The sequence below is a fragment of the Thalassophryne amazonica genome, chromosome 13 (genome assembly GCF_902500255.1).
Source record: "Thalassophryne amazonica chromosome 13, fThaAma1.1, whole genome shotgun sequence".
Lineage (NCBI taxonomy): Eukaryota > Metazoa > Chordata > Actinopteri > Batrachoidiformes > Batrachoididae > Thalassophryne > Thalassophryne amazonica.
In genome coordinates, this window is record NC_047115.1 from 14,177,504 (window position 1) to 14,197,413 (window position 19,910).

Here is a 19,910-nt window from a genome sequence, read left to right on the forward strand (position 1 = left end):
TCTGGTTGGCAATCAAAACATTACAACTTCTTACCAGTCATCATGTTTGATGATGTTAGATACTTTGAAGAGGGTCTGCAGTGCCCTTCCGTATTTTTTAACATGCTTCAACATAAAAGACATGCAAGTATGTGGGCAGTTACACCGTTTGAAAAGCACAGATAGAATCAGAAAAGGTAAATGGAGCATGAATGAGCCCTAAGTAGGATTCAAGAGTGTGAAAAAAATATGAATGGTAAAGGTCAGGGCCCAGTTTCATGAATAAGAATAAAAATAAGATAATTTTCTTAATCCCGAAAGAAATTATTTTGCCAGAGTGCCAAAACAGTAAGCATTGCTTTTATACAATGAGAACAATGAGTACAACAAATTTATGCAAAATGACTGAAAGGCACATGCACAAGATGTTTGACAGTACTGCACATAGCTCTGAGTAACTGAAAACTCTGATCTTTATGTATTCATCCTGCAGAAGGGGGAGGTATACAGTCTGATTGCCACAGGTAGGAAGGACCTCCTGTGGCATTCTGTGGTGCACCCAGTGGTCTCCGTCTTTGTCCGAAGGTGCTCTGACAGGACAACGGTGTGGAATGCAGAGAATGGAAGGTGTTGTCCTGGGTGGTGAGCAGTTTTCTCAAGATCCTCCTCTCTGACACCACCACCACAGACTCCAGCTTCACCCCCAGGACAGAGCAGAGCCAGCTCTCCTGATGAGCTTGTTGAGTTTGTTCATGTCAGCTGCCTTCAGCCTACTGCCCAGCACACTACAGCGTAGATGACGGAGACCATTGAGTGATTAAACATCTGCAACATATTTCTGCAGAAATTGAAGGAAATAAATGGTAAATGGACTGCATTTATATAGTGCTTTTCCATCTGCATCAGACGCTCAAAGCGCTTTACAATTATGCCTCACATTCACCCATTCACAAACAGACTCACACACCAATATCAGGGTGCTACCATGCAAGGTGCTCACTACACACAGGGAACAACTCAGGGATTAAGGAACTTGCCCATGGGCCCTTAGTGATTTTTCTGACCTTTCTTATACTGCCCTTAAATTTACTTGTTCTCTAAGACACAGGGCTAATCTTTTAGTCTACTAAACTTACTTAGTCGACTAAGGTTAGTCACCCAACATTAGCCATCAAATCTCTGTTTCACATCAACAGCTAAACTTGTAGCTTAGCCGTCTTACGTTAGCTGATGATTTTCACAGGCATACGTGGCCTCACGAGTGCTGTTGGCAAGAAATGCCTCCAATGCACAAGAGTTTTGTTTACTTCCAGGTTGGACGCAACCGCAATGTGTGTGTTAGACTCCCGCCCGTTCCCACGATGTGTATGTCCAGTCCTGCCCACACCCACATCACATTAACATCACTTGGAGCAGGTGGGATGAGTTCATTAGTGAAATCACCTGCTGGAGTCAGTGGCTGCAAAGAAAACCTGCAACCTCTCAGCCCTTTCTGGAATACTTTGGAGACCACTGATTTAGGGTGTTATGTCTTTTGACGCACTGGTCAGGAATAACGATCCTATTTCATTGTTTTAATTTAGTTTAAAGACTATTCCATACATGTGCCATATATGGGCATGCAGTGTTGCTACAGTAACTCTCAATGTGACTGTGTCTGTATGTGTACCTGTTGTTGTCTGCTCTTATGCTCCAATGGTCTAGTGGTTCAAAACCCCAGCCTGACCGGAAAATCACTAAGGGCCCTTGGGCAAGGTCCTTAATCTCCCAGTTGCTCCCGGTGTGTAGTGAGCACCTTGCATGGCAGCACCCTGACATTGGTGTGTGGGTGTGTTTGCGTGAATGGGTGAATGTGAGGCATAATTTCAAATCGCTTTGAGTGTCTGATGAAAATGGAAAAGCGCTATATAAATGCACTCTATTTACCATTTTACCATGATTCGGCACACGGTCGATTTGGAGACATGGATGGTGTCACCGATTACCTGCAGAAAGGTCAACAGGTTGGCAGTTTTGAGGTAAGACACTGACATTTTGTCGACTAAAACAGATTAGCCTCCTCTGTAGCAGGCTAAAAAACTTTAATCAGGTAATGTGAAACTTTAACCAACTAAGCGCTTTGTGCAACGACTAACATCAAAAGATTATTCAACTAAGTGAGTTTAGTCAACTAAACAAGATCAGTCTACTTGAAACCGGGCCCAGATGTTCATGGAAGACATGGCTCCATTTACACTTGTTATTACAAAGTTCTGGTATCCACATTGTATCCAGATACAGTTTTATTTCATCACATTTACATGTGGGATTAATGAGTCTCCAACAACCACAGTGAAATCTGATTTAGATCTGATCGGTCCAGGTAGTTCACGATACCTCCTCTGGTTTGAGTGGGTCAAAAAAAAAAAAAAAAAAACAAATCAAAAAAAAAAAAATTAACTATCACTTGCTTTTCAAAGTGGGAGAAGGAAAACAGGGCCACAGTGACCACTTGGTACTGCCCATAGTTACATGTAGACTGGCAATGTATTTACTTTTACACTGGTATTGAATGTGGCCATGAGTTTCTGTCCAACTCTGGAGGATGTCTAGCCGATCAGATCACAATCCCAATGCATTCTGATGCATTTAGAGCTGTCTATTACTTCAGTGTGGTTAAGAACTATTCAGTTTGAACATAATGCCCAAAATATATAATACTGCCAGGTGTAAATGGCACAAATGACATTAAAAGTGGCTCATCCATAAAACCCAAAACAAATCATCTTCATGGATCACAACAGCTGGATTTGTGCATTCTCTGTTCTAACTGTACGACCTTCAAAACACGGTGCTCGGTGAACTTTGAGGTCAAACGAATTATCCCGCTCTGTGTCAACTGTGTTATTAAGCACTTACAAACGCCACTTAGTATTTCCTATTGCACCTTAGAGAACATACCTGCATACCGTAACAGTCCAAGAAAGGGGGGCAATGGAGGGTTTTATAGAGAGGCAATTAAAGCCTTATCATTTCTGCACTCACCCTCTTTTCCTCAAACAGACGGGGTGAAGACGTGTGCACACTTAAAAGCATGCACACGGACAATTTGAAAGACAAATCAGACTAATTTATAAGGTACGACTAAGATCCTTTTAAATTATGGGGAACGGCTGGTTTAATTCCACTTAAACGTAGCTGGGGCCAGCCACTTAAGAGTGACAGGGAGGAGGTATGGCATGACTGGGTGAGCGCGGCTTCAAGATCATGTGGGGGGTCTTACAGCTTCTGGGGTCCAAGGAGTTTTCAAGCACATGGCTCTCTTCCTCTTCATCCAAAACCCCTTTAAACCTCACCTCAACCCCAAGATCCTTCTGGTTTGAAGCCCACACCACACCTGGAGGACTGGGGCAGACTTAAAAACAGATTAAGATAAAGTTACCCCTTCTTCACTGCTATGTCATTCAAACCCCTGGCCTCTACAGCCACTAGATGGAGGGTCACACAAGACAAAAAGATTTGGTTCATTCACATATGCGCACACATAAAGAACTTTCTGGTCATCCTCATAAGCCTATTAGGCTGTTATAGAGCCTCTCATGGCAGACATCAATCATAGAGGGATTAGTCGATTCCCTCTCTAAATGAGTGTCGACGGAAACTTCCTTTCAACTCCAAAGCAGTGCTATTTCTTTTTTGGAGATAATACAGTGATTTGTTTTCATTTTGATCCATGGTTCATTGTTTGCGGTGACTCTTCTTTTAAACCCATTTCTGCCCCTCTCTTGCTCTACGTGTCTCTCGTTCTATCCTGCTTGCAGCTTGTGAGGTAATCCTTGGCAGATAAAACTAAGGAGGACTTACAAAGGCAGATGACAAGCGCTGCTTGCGAAGGCCCTTTTACACCAATCGGCATGGGTACTGAAGAGAGTGGCTCTTTGCAGTGCTTACTTGTGCACTCGACACCACCCACAGAGGAAGAGGCGGAACTACAGTCGTTGCATTAGAATTGAATGAACCGCATTGTAAACTAACCCTAATGGTACAGACCCAAAACCTGGAGAAGGATTAAGACCAGACAGGTACTTTAATTTGTCTTTTTTTTATATATATATAAGATATTAAAGTTCTAGCATCAAGTGTGTCTTCAGGTTCAAAAATGCATGTTAAAATCATAATTCCTGTATTCAGAGACAACTAAACAACTTCTCCAAAGTCTTTCAACTTTTTGTTTATGTTTGCCAAACTTAAGGTCACGTCATCTGGGCTTTAGAATTTCCTAAAACATTTTCAGCTGTTGGGAACAGAACTCCATGCCCAGAAAACTGAGGTGATCACCAGGTAAACCTGGTGACAGCAATGCCCTGCAGCCTGAAACGTCAACAGGAAGCTGCACGAGACAAGAAACTGGGTCTCCTCTCTCCCACAAGATCCAATGACAGCCCACTCAGAGTGCAAATAAGAGGTGGGGAGGGGTCCACACTGGGAAAAAGCAGACATTGAGAAGGAGTGACTTAGCCCAGCTCCTCTCAAGGATTATTCTCCTAATATTACATAGCTTATAGAAAGGCCAATGGCACCCACTGAGGCCTCTATGTCTTGGTCTGAGAGACAGACCAAAATGTTTCCTATAACACTGAACAGTAAACCTAAGTCAGAAGAACAACCTTCATCTTATCCATTATTACACTGTCATGAACATTCATATTCAACCGGAAATCACTGAGGAAATTCTCTCTCTTAATGCCTGCCAAAAGTGTTACCATTTAAAATCTATTAGCAACATAAGACACTAAACCTTCATTTATGTCCTACAACTGTGACATGAAGTGAAAAGGTATGTCAAACTAATCTGCATGAGAAGATAGAAAAACTAGTCCTGGATATAATCAGAAAAAGACCAGACATCGGAATGGGCAGAGATTAGAAGACAAAGAGGTTGTCCTCCTCTCTTGGGTTCCCCTGTGTCCTCCAAAAACATCCCTCAGTCGTCACGGCAACCTCAGTAAACTTCAGCACTGATGTGGTCTTCTCCTGCCGTGAACCGCGTGAAAGCTAAGTAAGAATATCGCAGCCTTCTGCGAACTCAATTAAATAATGTTAATTATTCTAATTTCAATTTGTAGGTAGTCGGCACTGAAGGAGGAGCTGTGAAAACAAAGTGTGTGGAAGGAGCGCTCTGGCCTCTGCCTCCCTGAGCACAAGAGCTCTCAGAAACTGACCAAAACTATTTAATTTGAACCCTTTGATTAACATAAGTAATCACACTGAAGGAGAGAAAGAATCATATCTCTGGTGTTGAATCACTTTCTCTGATCTGTAGAGGAGGTAAAGTGTCTTTGCATTTTTATGAGGAAAAAAAAAGAGGAAGAAGAGCGTTTTTAACCCCCCCAATAAAAGTGAAAATTCTGATTCAGACAGTTACAACTAAATTTCTATTCAATTTTTTGTACAAAGTACTACAAAATGAAGCCCTCAAAGTGCTTGATAAATTAAGAGACATTAAAAAGCAGGAAATTAAACAAAAAACACAAAATTAAAAGGAGATTAAAACTAGAGATCTTGAACAAGTACTCCCTTCACACTAGTTACTATCATGTATTTGATGTCTTCATATGGTGTGCTACCATTGTGTGATGTTTCACTGAAATCCATAACTGGCTTAGGAGGAATTATTAAAGAAACACTTTTTTTAAGATTGTTTTTTTTTATCCAGGGTCAGTAAGCACAAGGACCCAAAAGCTGTCCTACTTCCTCTTTCTAAGATTCTTTATGTAAATATTAAGATGATATAGAACCTCTTTGCTCAAAGTTTCCCAAAAGACAGACCAACTTCTAACTTTTCTTTATATGAAAATAAGGCAAATAATTCATGAAGCGAAAACCTGATGAAATTCCCAAGATCAGAGAATTTAAGGGTGGCACGGTCTGACTACGGAACAAAGATAGAGATGAAACAAAACAAGGACGAAGGGATCACTGAAGGACGGGGAGGGGAGATATCAGCCCAAAGAAAGAGAGATGGACTGAATCAGACCAGACAGAGCTCACAACCCGCCCAACAGGAACTCCATCTGTTCATTTATATTAATCCCACAGACATTTCCATGTTTCCAGCTCCTTCACACTAGCTAAACTTAAACTTGATGCATTTACAGATCTACTGTATATCTCGCTGAAATGACACAGGGCAGATATATGAGCACAGGACAAAGATTCCAACAAGAGCCAAAAGTGAATTTTTTTTTTCAACCCACTTCAGTATTTTTCCACCTACAGAGACAGCAGCCTGGACACAGTATGACTGATTAATGGACAACCCACTTTACCAACTGAACGAGGGTCATTTGGCTATCATGCTAAGAGGTATAATTTGATTAAATTCATCATGTCATGCAGCCACCACAAGTGTTTATAAAGCAATGGCCAGTAAAGAAGTTCCATAAGAGATACGCAAGTACAATGCCCTCCATTTTTGAGAACTATCTACTCCACACAGATTTACCATAGACTGCCATACCATTTATATTTCTTCATAATTTATGTAAATAAAGTCCAAGACATACTCAGTGACTTGGAAATGTTCATGGATCCATCCCTTGACTTGTCTGAAGAAAACTGGCAATAAAACTGTTTATTTACAGGTATTATACGAAAGCGGCTGATTACTTATGCAACCCATCATCTTGGCTTTTATATTTTTATTTAATTTATATCAAGTTCTAGAGATTTGCTTTGCGTTTGAGTTCAAGGAAGTTAATTTTCAAAATTTTTATATTGAGAAGCCTGATTTACTTTTTGTATTTGAAATGGCATATACAAATTAAAATGTGTGAAATTCCAAGGAGCCCAATACTTCTGGAGGGCACTGTACATTTTACAGTTTGAATAAACAGTAAAGTATCAGTAACACTACAGGAGGAACTCTGTGGATGTTATCTTCACTCTTATGTGGCAAAGGTTTTTGGAATTAGAGATTACATAGACTGTCTGACCTCAGATACTCTCAGAGAGTAGGAATGAATATACCAGAGGGACAGCTCAGGGTGGACAGTTTGGAGACAAAAGTCAGAGAGGCAAGATTGAGATGGTTTGGAAATGTGCAGAGGAGGAGTTGCATCAGGAAGGGCATCCGGCGTAACACTTGTGCCAATTCAACATGCAGATCCACTTTGGATTGGTTGTGGCACCCCCGAGTGCAAACCAGGGAGTAGCCAAAAAGACATACTAGGGATGCAGGCTATATAGGGAGAAGGATGATGAGGATGGAGCCACCAGGCATAAGAAGAAGAAGGAAGTCAAAGAGGAGGCTTACGGATGTGGTGAGGGAGGACATGCAGATGGCTGGGGTGACATTTCATGTTAAAATCAGACCACTTGTTGGGAAAGTGTAGGTACACGGACCCACAACAGGGGGCGTAAATGAACGGACAATGGAGTAGGTCAAATAACAACACTTTACTGTTGTGAATGTGCACAACAAATACAACAGATTGCAACAATAGACAAGAGTCAATTCACAAAGGTGTCGTGTGGGCAGGCTCGAAGATAGGAGACGCCTGTCCAAAGCAGAACCGGAACCACACGATTTCCTCCGCCACCAGACCCCGGGAATACTGGAGCCGCCAAGTCCCGAACTCCCAGGTGGCCACTGCCTCCGCGTGTCGGACCTGGTACTGCTGGCGAGGAACAAAAAAGCAATTAACTGAGGATGCGTTTGCACCCAGGAATCAGTATGGCAGGAAAGCTACCTCCACCTCTCGTTGGAAAAGCAGTCCACAATATAATGCACAAAGTCACAAAGGATACTGTCAAAACAGTCAGCTGAGGTACGTTACCTTCCAGGTAGAACGATATCTCGGCAAAGAGGTGGAGACGTAGTCCTGCTGATGTACCCCTGCTGATCAGGTGATTGGTAACAGCTGTTGCAGGTGATGTGTGACAGCTGTCACCCTGGCTGCTCCTGTGAGGCGGCTGCGCCCTCTGGTGCCTGGAGCCCGCACTCCAGACAGGGCGCCCTCTGGTGGTGGGCCAGCAGTACCTCCTCTTCTGGCGGCCCACACAACACCACTGACCAGATCATAGCACATTTCAATCAACCAAGAGGTCTGCAAATCCATGTAGTCATATAGTTTTCTTCAAAACCAATTTCCCATTCATGATGAATTGTTGTATCGAAACCTGGGCCTGTTTAACATGACGAAAACAGAAACAGAACATAATGAGGTCGCTAACATCTAGACATTACTCATGTATAGTACTTTGAGAGCACTTATGATTTATTGATATACAGGGTGGGCAAATAAAATGTTACCACTTTTTTTAATTCGTAGGCAATTACAACAACCCACAGACCACTGAGGCCCTGATGACCAACATTCGTCAGGAAATTCAGAGAATCCCTCTTGAGATGTGTGGCAATGTCATCATAAACTTCAATGTGCGTGTTGCAGCTGTAATCCACAGAGGAGGAGCGTGGATTGAACATGTCATCAATTATTGAACTGTGCGGAAAACAAGAGACAAAGTGGGAAACCTCTGGTATCAAATGTTAATTTGACGCTTCTGTTACAAGCCTGTAAATAAATTTTTTGAATAAGTTCTCATTTCAAAAACTTGTGTACGATCAAAAAGTGGTAACATTTTATTGGCCCACCCTGTACACTAAATTAATTAAATTCTGATTTGTTATGAGTTCCTGTAAGGTGGATTCCATGATACTCAGAATCCTGCAATAAGAAAGCACATTATAACAACCCTCAATATTCTACCTCCTTTAAGGGAAAAACATCAATAAATAAACTGAAACATAAATAAAATACTCCACCTATGCCAATAATAGACAACTAATTTAGGTATTTCCGTAACATCCTCAATGTTCTGGCAATGCAGATATCTTTGCCTATACCTTTTGTACATGATTGTACTTTTCTCTCAGTTCAGAAGTTTTAATTCCCAACGTATCATCACGGGGGTTTTATTTACATATGCAGCGTGGCTTTAACTCTAACACCGCAAAATTTATTGCCTGTAATTCTAGTGATCCTGACAGTTGGACAGTTTTCAACTGCAGCATTCGTGTTACCACAACAATGACTAAACGTACAAAATGTAAATGTGATACCAGACACGCTAATCTCTTTTGGCTGACAAGACCTGATTTTATTCTACAAAACACCTATAAAGACATTATACAACCTTCAGGGAAGATTGCAAATGTACAAATGGATGTGGCAGCTTTCCATATCAATTTCTATTCATATTCTGAGATTAAACCTAGTTTGTGTGTGTGTGCATTTATTTAGGTTTTACATACTAACTTCCCACATGAATAGGAAATAAATATAAATGAATAATACACATTCACACCAATTACATGTCTCAGAGATGGAATGGTTAGCTATGTGTTGGAAGAAGGTTAGAGGTTCCAAAGAATGTATTCACTGAACTAAGCCTAAGGTGTAGTAGAAGGAGAACAGATACATGCATGTGCACATCTACACTCTGAACACGTTCATAGTGTAATGATGTGTTGGTTTCTTCTCGGCCTCTCATAGTGGGAATGTCTCCTCTTAATCCGCTCTGACTTCATACATTCAAAGGTCATCTCGTAGCCTAAGAGTGTACAGATGGCTGAGGTGTGTGTGTGTGTGTCATGGTGCTTGGTGTGAATAAGAAAGAAAACCCCATTCACACTAGCTGTAGGTGTATCCTTGTTTACTGTGAACATCCTATCTGTCAACCACTCCTCTGCCTTCTTCCACCTTTCCTCCACCATCTTCCACCTATTCTCCTTCACTCCACCTCCCCACCCTCCAAAACTCCCCTTCAATTCATTCACTGCATCCCTCCTGCCCTCCCTCCCATGCTCCAGAGGTAGGGGCATCTTTTCGTAAAGTGTGGCCCACCACAGGCCACTGGCTTTGGGTAATTAAAGTGGTTTAGGCCCCCCATCCACGGTCACAGGCAACTGCAGCTGGGTGATAAAGGCACTGTGCCATAATTACATGGACGGCCAGCATCACCGCCCAGCTACACTAAAACAGTCAGCAAGCCAGCTGCACAGGGAGGAGGGACCTGTGTGTGGGTCTGTGTGTGCACAAACAACTGTACGGTGAGAGTGTGTGTGTGTGTGTGAGTGAGTGTGTGTGTGTGCACGCGCACACAGCGGGTCAACACCCCCTTGTGATCACTGTGCTGTAGTTAAGCCCCCTGTGTTTAAAATCCACACAGACTCACTGAGCCCCAACACCAACGTTTCACCCCCACCCAATCATTCCCCACCAGTGGTCTGACTCCTACCATCAGCGTGTGTGACCATCAGCCATTTAATTACACCCAGCCACGATTTACCTAATTTAAATAAATAAATAAACAAACATACGAAAACACCCCAATAAACAAATACCTATATTCAAATGAGGAGCTGCAAGTATCGTGAGCACAAAGAATGGGGCAGAAGATGGAATTGTGCAGGTGGAAAAAATGGTAATGTAAGGACCACTGCATGAGGACACACACACACACACACACACACACACACACACACACACACACACACACACACACACACACACACACACACACACACACACACACAATTTTAAGTTGCACACTTATGGAAAAAGATGAGATTGAAATGCACCATTTCCAAACAAATTTGTGGGCACATTTTTACAGTTAAATCAACAAACTCCATGTTCATTTTACTTGGGGAAATAACCAAACTTCTGGTCTTCTGACATTCATTTTTCTTGAGGTGATGAACACAAATCAAAATTAAATATACATGTAAGCTTGAATTTGAATGCAACGCATGCTTCTGGTGACATCAGCTATAGTTTATTATTCAATGGGCCGAGCGATCAAAATTAGTCCTGTATCAGTCCTAAAGCCGAGTGTTTGCCAGGCATTTATCCCCTGATTCTGTAGTGCCACCCTCTAGCCCTGGACGGGGCACCAGTGTGACTCAGGTTCCTGTCCCAGCTAAGGATGGAACCCATGTACTGCTGGGTGAACTGAGAGAATGCAGATGAAGAGCCTTATCCAAAAACAGTGACTGGGAATCAAACCCAGGTCTACATAATGGCAGCCCGACTCCTTATCCAACTGATCATAAAGCCTCTAAACTTCTAAAACATTCAAACACATTCCCACAACATCTAATTGCTTCTGTCTTGCGCTTTTTAATGTAAAGATTTTGATACTTGCTGCAAAATAAACTGTGCTCTAAGAAAACCCCAAATCAGTCCAAGATCAGTTTTTACACTTAATGTAGTCTGGACTGGTACACCATCCTCAAACCCCACAATTATATGAGCATACAGTTAGGAGATACTCAATGAACTGAGCCCAGGTAACAGAGAACAGGTATGTGATTAAAGCATAACTTTGACCTTAAACTGTTCAATCCTATGAGGTATGCCACAACATACTTTGTAAGACATGCCCACTGAGCTCACCTGTGCTCTGTGGCACGCCCACATTCACTGGAACAGAAATGGAGAAGCTGCTTTTCTCCCAATTAAAGCAATATTTTTTATATCCCCTTAAAAACACATTTCTCTCTCTCTCTCTCTCTCTCTCTGTGTCTGTCTGTCTGTACAGAAATATCTCATTGTATGTGGTAATTTTTTTTTACTGGCAGACTTCATGGTTTTAAAAACACCTGTTGAGTTTGGTTAGATTCTTGAAAAGCAAGAGTCATCAGGAGATGACATATCCCCCAGGTCCCCACAAATCAGTAATACAAAGTGTTGAGGGATTACCCAAGTGCACCCTTATGCCAAATATGAATGAAACTGGTCAACTGGTTCTTGAGATATAACAAGCAAAAACGGACGGGCAGAAAAAAATGCTGATCACTATATCACACTCATCAGATTTGCTGTTGTCTTTACTACTGGTTAAATGATGTCTATTACATTTAAGTGAAACGTGTTTACCTTTGGGGAAGAGGAAACCAGTTCTCTCCCCATGACTGCTGCCACTGGGCTCGGTCCGACTGCCTGGGCTGGCTCTGTGCCTGGAACAGAGATGACTTTGGGAGCTGTCGGACTGGGGCCAATGCCAGAGTGGGAACTTGGGGGTGGGGGAGCCCTCCTTTTCTGGCTGCTGCCCACATCTACAGAGGGGCCCCCGGTGGGGGGATGTGCAGGGCTTGATGTCCTTGGCTCGTAGAATGGGTTAGATCTGAAAATGGAAGGATGAGGAGATGGAAGAAAGTGCATCTGCTGAATGTTACATACAGCCATTTGAATTGTAAATTCATGTTAAGTATGCCAACAGAGAGAAATGTCTATTTAAAGAAATGGTGATTGGCCTCAAAAAGTATATTACAAAAGTAGTTTTAAAAAAAAATCTAAATTACAGGTAAGTTTTCAGATAATGACGGAAATTGTGTAGTGTTGCATCTCCACACACTATAACAATAGTTTATCATGGGTCACGATTTGGTGTTTTGATTTGATCCTAATGTTACAATGTTCACAGTGTTATCTGATAAATTCTTCCCCGTTGTTAATATGTACTGGCATATATTACTATTCCTAGCAGGTGTAGCGGCCATGTGGTTAGTGTAGTTTGTTTCAGTGCAGAAGGGTCCTGGTTCAAACCTCACACCTGTCCATTTCTCCATGAAATGTGGAGTTGCGTTAGGAAGGGCATCCAGCGTAAAACATGCTGATTCAACATGCAGATCCTCCTCGAATCTGCTGTGGTGACTCCCCCCCCCCCAAAAAAAAAACAAGGGAGCAGCTGAAGGGGCTTACTTATATATTACTATTCAATGTTTCAGTATTCTCCAACTGGGTTCTCATCCTTTCTCCTTTGTTCTGGTCTCTGGCTCCCTGGTGTCCTCTTTCTGTACTATCCCGTCTTATGTGTATAAATTCCACAGTTATCATCAAGTTTCAGAGTAATGCCCACAGCTTTCATCAATAGTCATCTCCCACCAGTATTTTTGTGTCTCCCTGTCCTGTCACTTTTTGCTGGATTGTTAAGCATTTTCCACATGTTTCTAGCATCTCTTGTCAAGTTCAATTACTACTTTCCTGTTACAGACTTCTGATGCCCTGCTTTCCTGATTTTTTTGCCTGCAGTTTTGTAGTGACTGATTGGTATGAAAACCTTCTGCTACTGAACTTCCCGTTTTGTTTTGTTTTTTTGATATCCCTCGTCTGCTTCTTGCTGAGAGACTGACACCTGCTTGACACCTGCTTGGACTGATCACCCATGTTCCAGAACTCTGTTTGTAACCCGTGTTATCATTCATGTCGTCTCCTCTCTCACTCACACACGTTTGTGGAGTGTCTTCTGTGTTTTAATCTTGACCTGCTAAAAGAACTTTTGATTAAAATCTCTCGACGTCTAATCATCTTGTCTGTTCTCTGCACTGGGGTTACACTACTGACCATTACATACTGTATTCCATTTTGGAATAAGACTGTAACATAAAAAAAATGTGGAAAAAGTGAAGCACTGTGAATACCTTCCAGATGCACTGTACTTTTGAAGTAATGCAATCAAGATGTGCTTTAACTTTCAGCTTTAATTCACCAAAATATCACAAAATATTAACTTACACTGTCCACATACATAAAGTTGACTGTAAATATACCCCTTAAGATCCACTAAGGCATTGATGGACAGGTGTTAGTTGAACTGTACCTGTTATAATGTTTAGCACAAGTCTATAAATTTTCACTATAAAAAAATGCACAATTAACACTGGGATTTTAAGAATTCACATTGGATTGTTTAAATAAAGACTGTAATTGCTCATTTCACTTACATGCCTTTATGTGATATATGCAACATAAAAGGATGCAGTCATGAATTATGAATATTACTGGCATATTTAAATCCAGCTTTGGCTCTAAATGCTCATTAGTTAATTAAACCCTAGGAAATAGTGGGATGAAAAATGAGAAATTGGTGCAACATAATGAACACCACACAAGTGGTAACGTAATAGAAGATGCAGGTGCACTTAGGTCAGGACTACGTGACCTCATATCCTTACTGCCCAAGGTGGACTACTGACAGACGGACACGCACACACACTCTGAAAAACACACTTACACACATACCAGAGCATTATCAATATACAAGCAAGACTGTGAGACTGAAAGCACGGGCACAGCATTGAGACATTCACTCAACATGCAACTCAACATGCACTCCTAAACAAACAAGAGAACTGGAAGGAGAGTGTGGGGGAGAGAGCAAGAATGAGAAAGAAAACTGACTGACTCTGTATCTGTCTGAAAGAGAAGGTTAGAGCTGTTTAGTGTCCATCTAACTACAGAGCTACAGACTGGGAGAATATAACAAGAAGAAAAGACTACAGGCCAATAAAGCAGCTTCAACAAACCAGCCCCTGATAAAAGACATGAAAAGGTTCCAGTCAAAACAATGTGCTGCCCTCTTGAACTTCCTATTCTCGAGAATAACTGTCCTGAAGACAGGAACAAAACAGAAGAAACACACCAGTCAATAGCCTGGTTGTTTTCAGACCGCTGAAAGGACTGAAACAATTGGCTATCAGTCTGACAGCTCTGTTCAAAAGCCAAAGCAGAGGGCTCCTCACATTTACAATTTAAGCACTGCCACAGTAATGCTAAGGTCAAGCACAATCCGTAAAAAGTTCACATTTGTAAAATACTACAGAAATATTCTTTTTAATCACTACAGACTGGGGTTTGACACCAGGTGGGTGCTTCAGGCTCCTTTGTCAAAATACATCACCCTCATTGTTACAATCCACCTAGCTGAAAATGGCTACCAGTTTCAGTTAGTGGAATAATGTGATGTACCTGCATCCCATCCAAGAGAAGTAGTAAACTCACATCTGCTTCACGCTATAGTCGCCGGGGATAAGCACCAGTGCCGTGTTCCTCACAGCTTGTGTAGGACTTACTCTCTTTCTGGCAGCATGGTGGCTCAATGGTTAGTACTCTTGCCTCACAACAAGAAGGCCTGGGGTTTGATTCCAATCAAATCCAGGTCCTTTCCATGGAGAGTTTGCATCTTCTCCCTGTGTCTGCATGGGTTTCCTCCAGGCATTCTAGTTACCATCCCCGATCAAAAATATGCACATTAGGGCCTGCTCCTTTCTCCACCCTTGACCAAAGCAGTGTATCTAAATCTGGAGTCAGCCTCTGGGCACCTGACCATGGCTACCCACTGTTCCTAGTATTTGGATTGTGTCCAACTGTAATTAGGATGGGACAAACACAGGATGGGATCAATTTTGTACAGTGACAATAAAGGGTGATCCTTGTTTCTTTTATTCACTGATTAAATGTTGTCATGAAAACTATTTGTTGTGGAGATGACTGAAGTGATTTTCAGATGAACTCTGGAGAACCACAGAATCAGCTGCGTTTTCTCTGGCGTATACAATAAAGAGGACTGAAAGAATGTCAGACGCCTACTGTCCCCTGTGGAAATATGTGCTTAAAATATGTGCTTGAGGTGAAGATGGGGATGCTTGAGTAGCGCATGCAGGAGCCATGACACAAAAGAAAAAAAGTATGATGCAGAAATTAGCATTTTCAGCATTGGTCCTTAAAGACGTGTTCCAAATGTCTTGATGTAAATGGGCCACCTTCATCTTTTTCATCACTTTTGGATGTTTGTATTCTTGAAGTTTCACACAAGCCACATCAACTCGCTCATCTGCTCTCTGAGAATCCTGCTCTAGTAACACACTGGCTGAACTGCACAATACAAGGACTGAAATATGGAGCTGATCCTACACATCCAAATCAGGATTTGGCCCCAAATCTAATCAATGTAGTCTTCAACCAACATACTGTCTCTGTAAGTCAGAACATGGAATGTTTGTTTGTAGGTACTTAAATATGGGGGCAGAGTGCACTGATAGCAGGGGTGGTGGCCAAGTGGTTAATGCGCTTGGTTTCAGTTCAGAAGGTTCCGGGTTCAAATCCCATCTCTGCCACATTTCTCCATGTAATGTGGAGTTGCGTCAGGAAGGGCATCCGGCATAAAACTTGTGCCAATTCAACATGCAGATCCACAATGGATTTGCTGTGGTGACCCCGAGTGCAAACAAGGGAGAAGCTGAAGGGACTTACAGTGCATAGAAATTTATATGAAATATGACTTTTGGAACATGTCTGACTTTATGGTGGACAACAGAGATGTGCCCTGTCCTGCAAGTTGGTTCTGAAGTTTTGGTTAGCATTTAAATATTTCTACCATGAAAACACTGCCCTGATGTCAGTGTGATTGCAACCTCTTGTCATGTTTCACAAAGAACATCAGCCTAAATAAACCTATGATATTTTACACATCTCATTTGCAATAACCATGAAGCCTTAGACAGTTAGTTTTAAACATAATTCTTAAACTGGAAAGTAATTTATAGTTGCAGCATTATGTAATATTTCCTGTGCACATGTGGTTACTAGAACTCATCATGGTCCTGACTCACAAAAATGAAAGTAATAATGGAATGAGTGCAGGGTGGAAAGGAAGGATGAGAGCAAGCAAGGAGGGAAGGTAAGGAGTGACAAGGTGAGAGGAGGGAATGAAGGAACCAAGGAGGAAAAGGAAGGAGACAACTTTCAAGAATGCAGTAAAACAACAGAGCCCTTGTTCCTGCTGAAAGAGCCGCCTCGTCTCTCTGCTCTGGTGGGGGGGACTACAAGTACCCCTCTATAAGGAGGGGTAAGCACAGGACTCAGCTCACCAGCAGTACCTATGTGAAGTAATGTGGATGTTTCCTGACTGCTTTAAGTACACACTACTCACAAATACTTCAGGGAAAAACCCTGAAGTATTTGTCAAATTAACAAACTCCTTTAAAATAGTGTGCTGTGATAGTGCAGCTGTCGTCCCACGTGCATGAGAATAATTACAATGTATATTAAAAAGAAGATTAAAATTCTCCTTATACAACATAATAATGAATGCAATACTATACTAGCATGAGCCATTGGAAAGTGCAACACCTGCACCTTACTCACATTATACCAATTCATGCAAATTGTGATTTGATACCATAATATATGGTTCTTGACATGTGATCAATTCTGTCCAATACTGTACCACTTTATTCTTGGCTAATGCCAGCTACCCACTACACGATGATGCAATATGAATGTGCGTCCTGCCTGAATCATACAGAAAAGGTATACAGGGGAACCTCGAGATACGAGTTTAATTCGTTCCGTGACCAAGCTTGTAAGCCAATCTGCTTGTATTTCAAACACATTTTCCCCATTGAAAATTATTAAAATAATTTTAATCCATTCCAGTCTTGTAAAACTTCCCCAAACCACTCTAAAGTATGAAAAAATATTTTTATTAACAAACAGATATGTATACTTTACCTATGCTTAATAAAATATATAAAATAAAAGAAAAAAGTTTTTGAATGCGGTTAATGAAGGTGGGGGCGGAGAAGGGAAGCGGAAGGTTTGCACACACTGTAAACACAAACTAAACTTAAACTGCAGAGCCGTAAAAGGATCATATAGATGTAACTTTAATTGTAAACTTGCAGGTCTTTTGGATAAAAACCTATTCAAGGAGGTTTGCTTCTGCCTGCTTTTCGAAATGTTGCAGAAACATGACGAACAAATGTCATTAAAAAAGTGCTGAAGCACGACCAGTGGACACGTATTCTGGGTGTTTCTTTTCAATGAAGCAGGTTCTTCTCCTCTGCTGTTATATAGGTCCTAGGTGGCATTTTTTCTCAGAATAATCCAGTTTTGTCACAGTTAACCACTTGTTGCGGGACAAAGCTTTCCTTTGCAACAAGTGCAGCAAAATGTGTGACGTATATCTCCGCTGCCTTTACGTCTGCAATAGAAGCTTCCCCTCCTTCTTGCTCTGGTGGCGTCCCGAAGCGTGACTCATAGCTCAGATTTCTGCTCGTATTCCAAACAAAAATATGGACCAAGCGATGGCTCGTATTTCAAAAATCTCATATGTTGAGTCGTTCGTATGATGAGGTTCCAATGTATTGTAGCATGTGCCAAGACCCTGTGTTACGAATGTGCATCTTGGTGAGCTCAGACAGCAAAAACAGCATTACGAACATGTTCAAAAGGATTTTTGCGATGGAACCTCTGCTATATTTCCTTCATAACGTGCATTGCTTGGTGTTATATAGATGTTATTACAAGTAGAGACACAGATCGCATGCTGCACATGTGCAACAGGAACAGTGAAAAGTAACAATATCAGGCAATCAGGTACAAGTGCATCCAATCCTTGAGTAGTGACTGGCCATATCAGCACACAACCCTTCCACCATGTTTAATCCATACTGGCTCTAAGCTGTTTGAGTTAAACACATATGATCTTGAAAGGTTAAAAGTCATGTGACCAAGAGGGGACACGGACACGGACACACACACAGAGAGAGAGAGAGAGAGAGAGAAGGTGAAATGTTATGAAATGAAGAAAACGTCTTACTCATCAAGCTCCTCCTCCTCATTATGGGAAGCATACAAGTACTTGCTCATGTCAACTGGTCGTGCCCCTTTTCTTTGCCTGGGTTTGGGGGGTTCTGGGTCTGGTTGTGATTCTGGGTCCTGATCCAGCTCATCAAAGGGGTTACCCGGCGATGTGTGTGTGTCTGGTTCTTCTGGCTCATTGAATGGATTTGATGAGTCGTGGTCAATGAAAGAATCCTCATCATCCTGGTGGGCAGGAGGCACTGTTTGGCAAAACACACAAGCCATGAACTGGTTAAATATGAGTCGACTCTAGCTCAAATTAATTTTCGTTCTTTTGTTTTTGCTTTCTGACACCACACTGACTCTAAAGTAAGATATTTGTCAGGGGTTCTGGTTGCTCATTATCCTACTGAGTACCAGGAATTATGCAGCATGTAAGAATAAATATGATTGTGCTTCCAGTAAATACTCAACATATCTGCAGTTTAATTCCTCCTACTGGAAGTTTTTAACTATCTTACAAATCCATGAACACACCCCTTTGTATTTTTTGGTCATGTTTGATGAAAACAATTTCTGAACATTATGCTTATTCTGTGTTTCACAGTTGTGAATCTCGTCCCATCTGGCGGTCCGTGACTCATGCGAGAGGTGGGTTTCAGCAGCGTTCCGGTGTCAGGAGCTCAGCACTCATAGTGTAAACATCTTTTGAAGTCGGGACAATAAGACAACATCGGGACACAGCAGAAGTCCATCACAGGTGCTACACCTCCTCTAGATAACTCTCTGAACTTGGAAGAATGTATAATCATCATAATAGCCCGTGACCTTGATAAATTAACGCCATCTACATCCTCGCTTTGCCATTGTTTACATGCGCTGTGAGACAGCGGAACTCCGTTGGCACTGCAGTGCATTCTGGGAAGCGCAGGCAGCCGCCAGGGGCATTACGGGGAAACACTGAAACACTGAATTGGAAGTCAACTTAGATCTCCTTATTGGCCAACAAATACTTATGTTGGCCAATTACTGATTTGCATTATGCCCAACTTTTAATGAACCCTAGGTATTAGGGGTGTAACAATTAACAGACACAAACTGAAAATAGGAGATACAATAAATTCAAAAAACAGACCCCAAAATCAATATAAATGCATTAAGAACCAGTCAATTACTTCATTTTATCATTTTAACAAGCTGAATTAAGCTTGTTTCACTGCAATGTCCAGGACTCCAAGCACTTGTAAAGGTGGGTATGAAGATCATAGCAACGCTTAACTTTTTGAGGTAAAAACAAAATCAATATGTCCGACAGAGGGAGGTGGTATAACTGGTAAATGCACGCTTTTGAATTTTATAATCAGTTGACAATTTCTTAGTACTGTCATGCAGGATCAGAAGAGGAAAGTTATGCTGTGCTATTTATGCTATGCTAACAGCTGCTCTGTTAGTACCTCTTTTTATCTGCAGTTGTACTGTGTTATTGTTGTGCGGTTTGTGTCATATGTCGTTTATGTG

General features: G+C 41.6%; 1 protein-coding gene across 1 annotated transcript in view; it reads right to left on the reverse strand.

Moving 5' to 3' along the window:
- ehbp1 (EH domain binding protein 1) overlaps positions 1-19,910 on the reverse strand; it is a 331,101-nt gene that overhangs the window by 154,386 nt on the left and 156,805 nt on the right. The window contains 2 exon segments of the mRNA XM_034184954.1: positions 11,904-12,150; positions 18,409-18,652. Coding sequence (XP_034040845.1) covers positions 11,904-12,150; positions 18,409-18,652 — 491 coding nt within the window.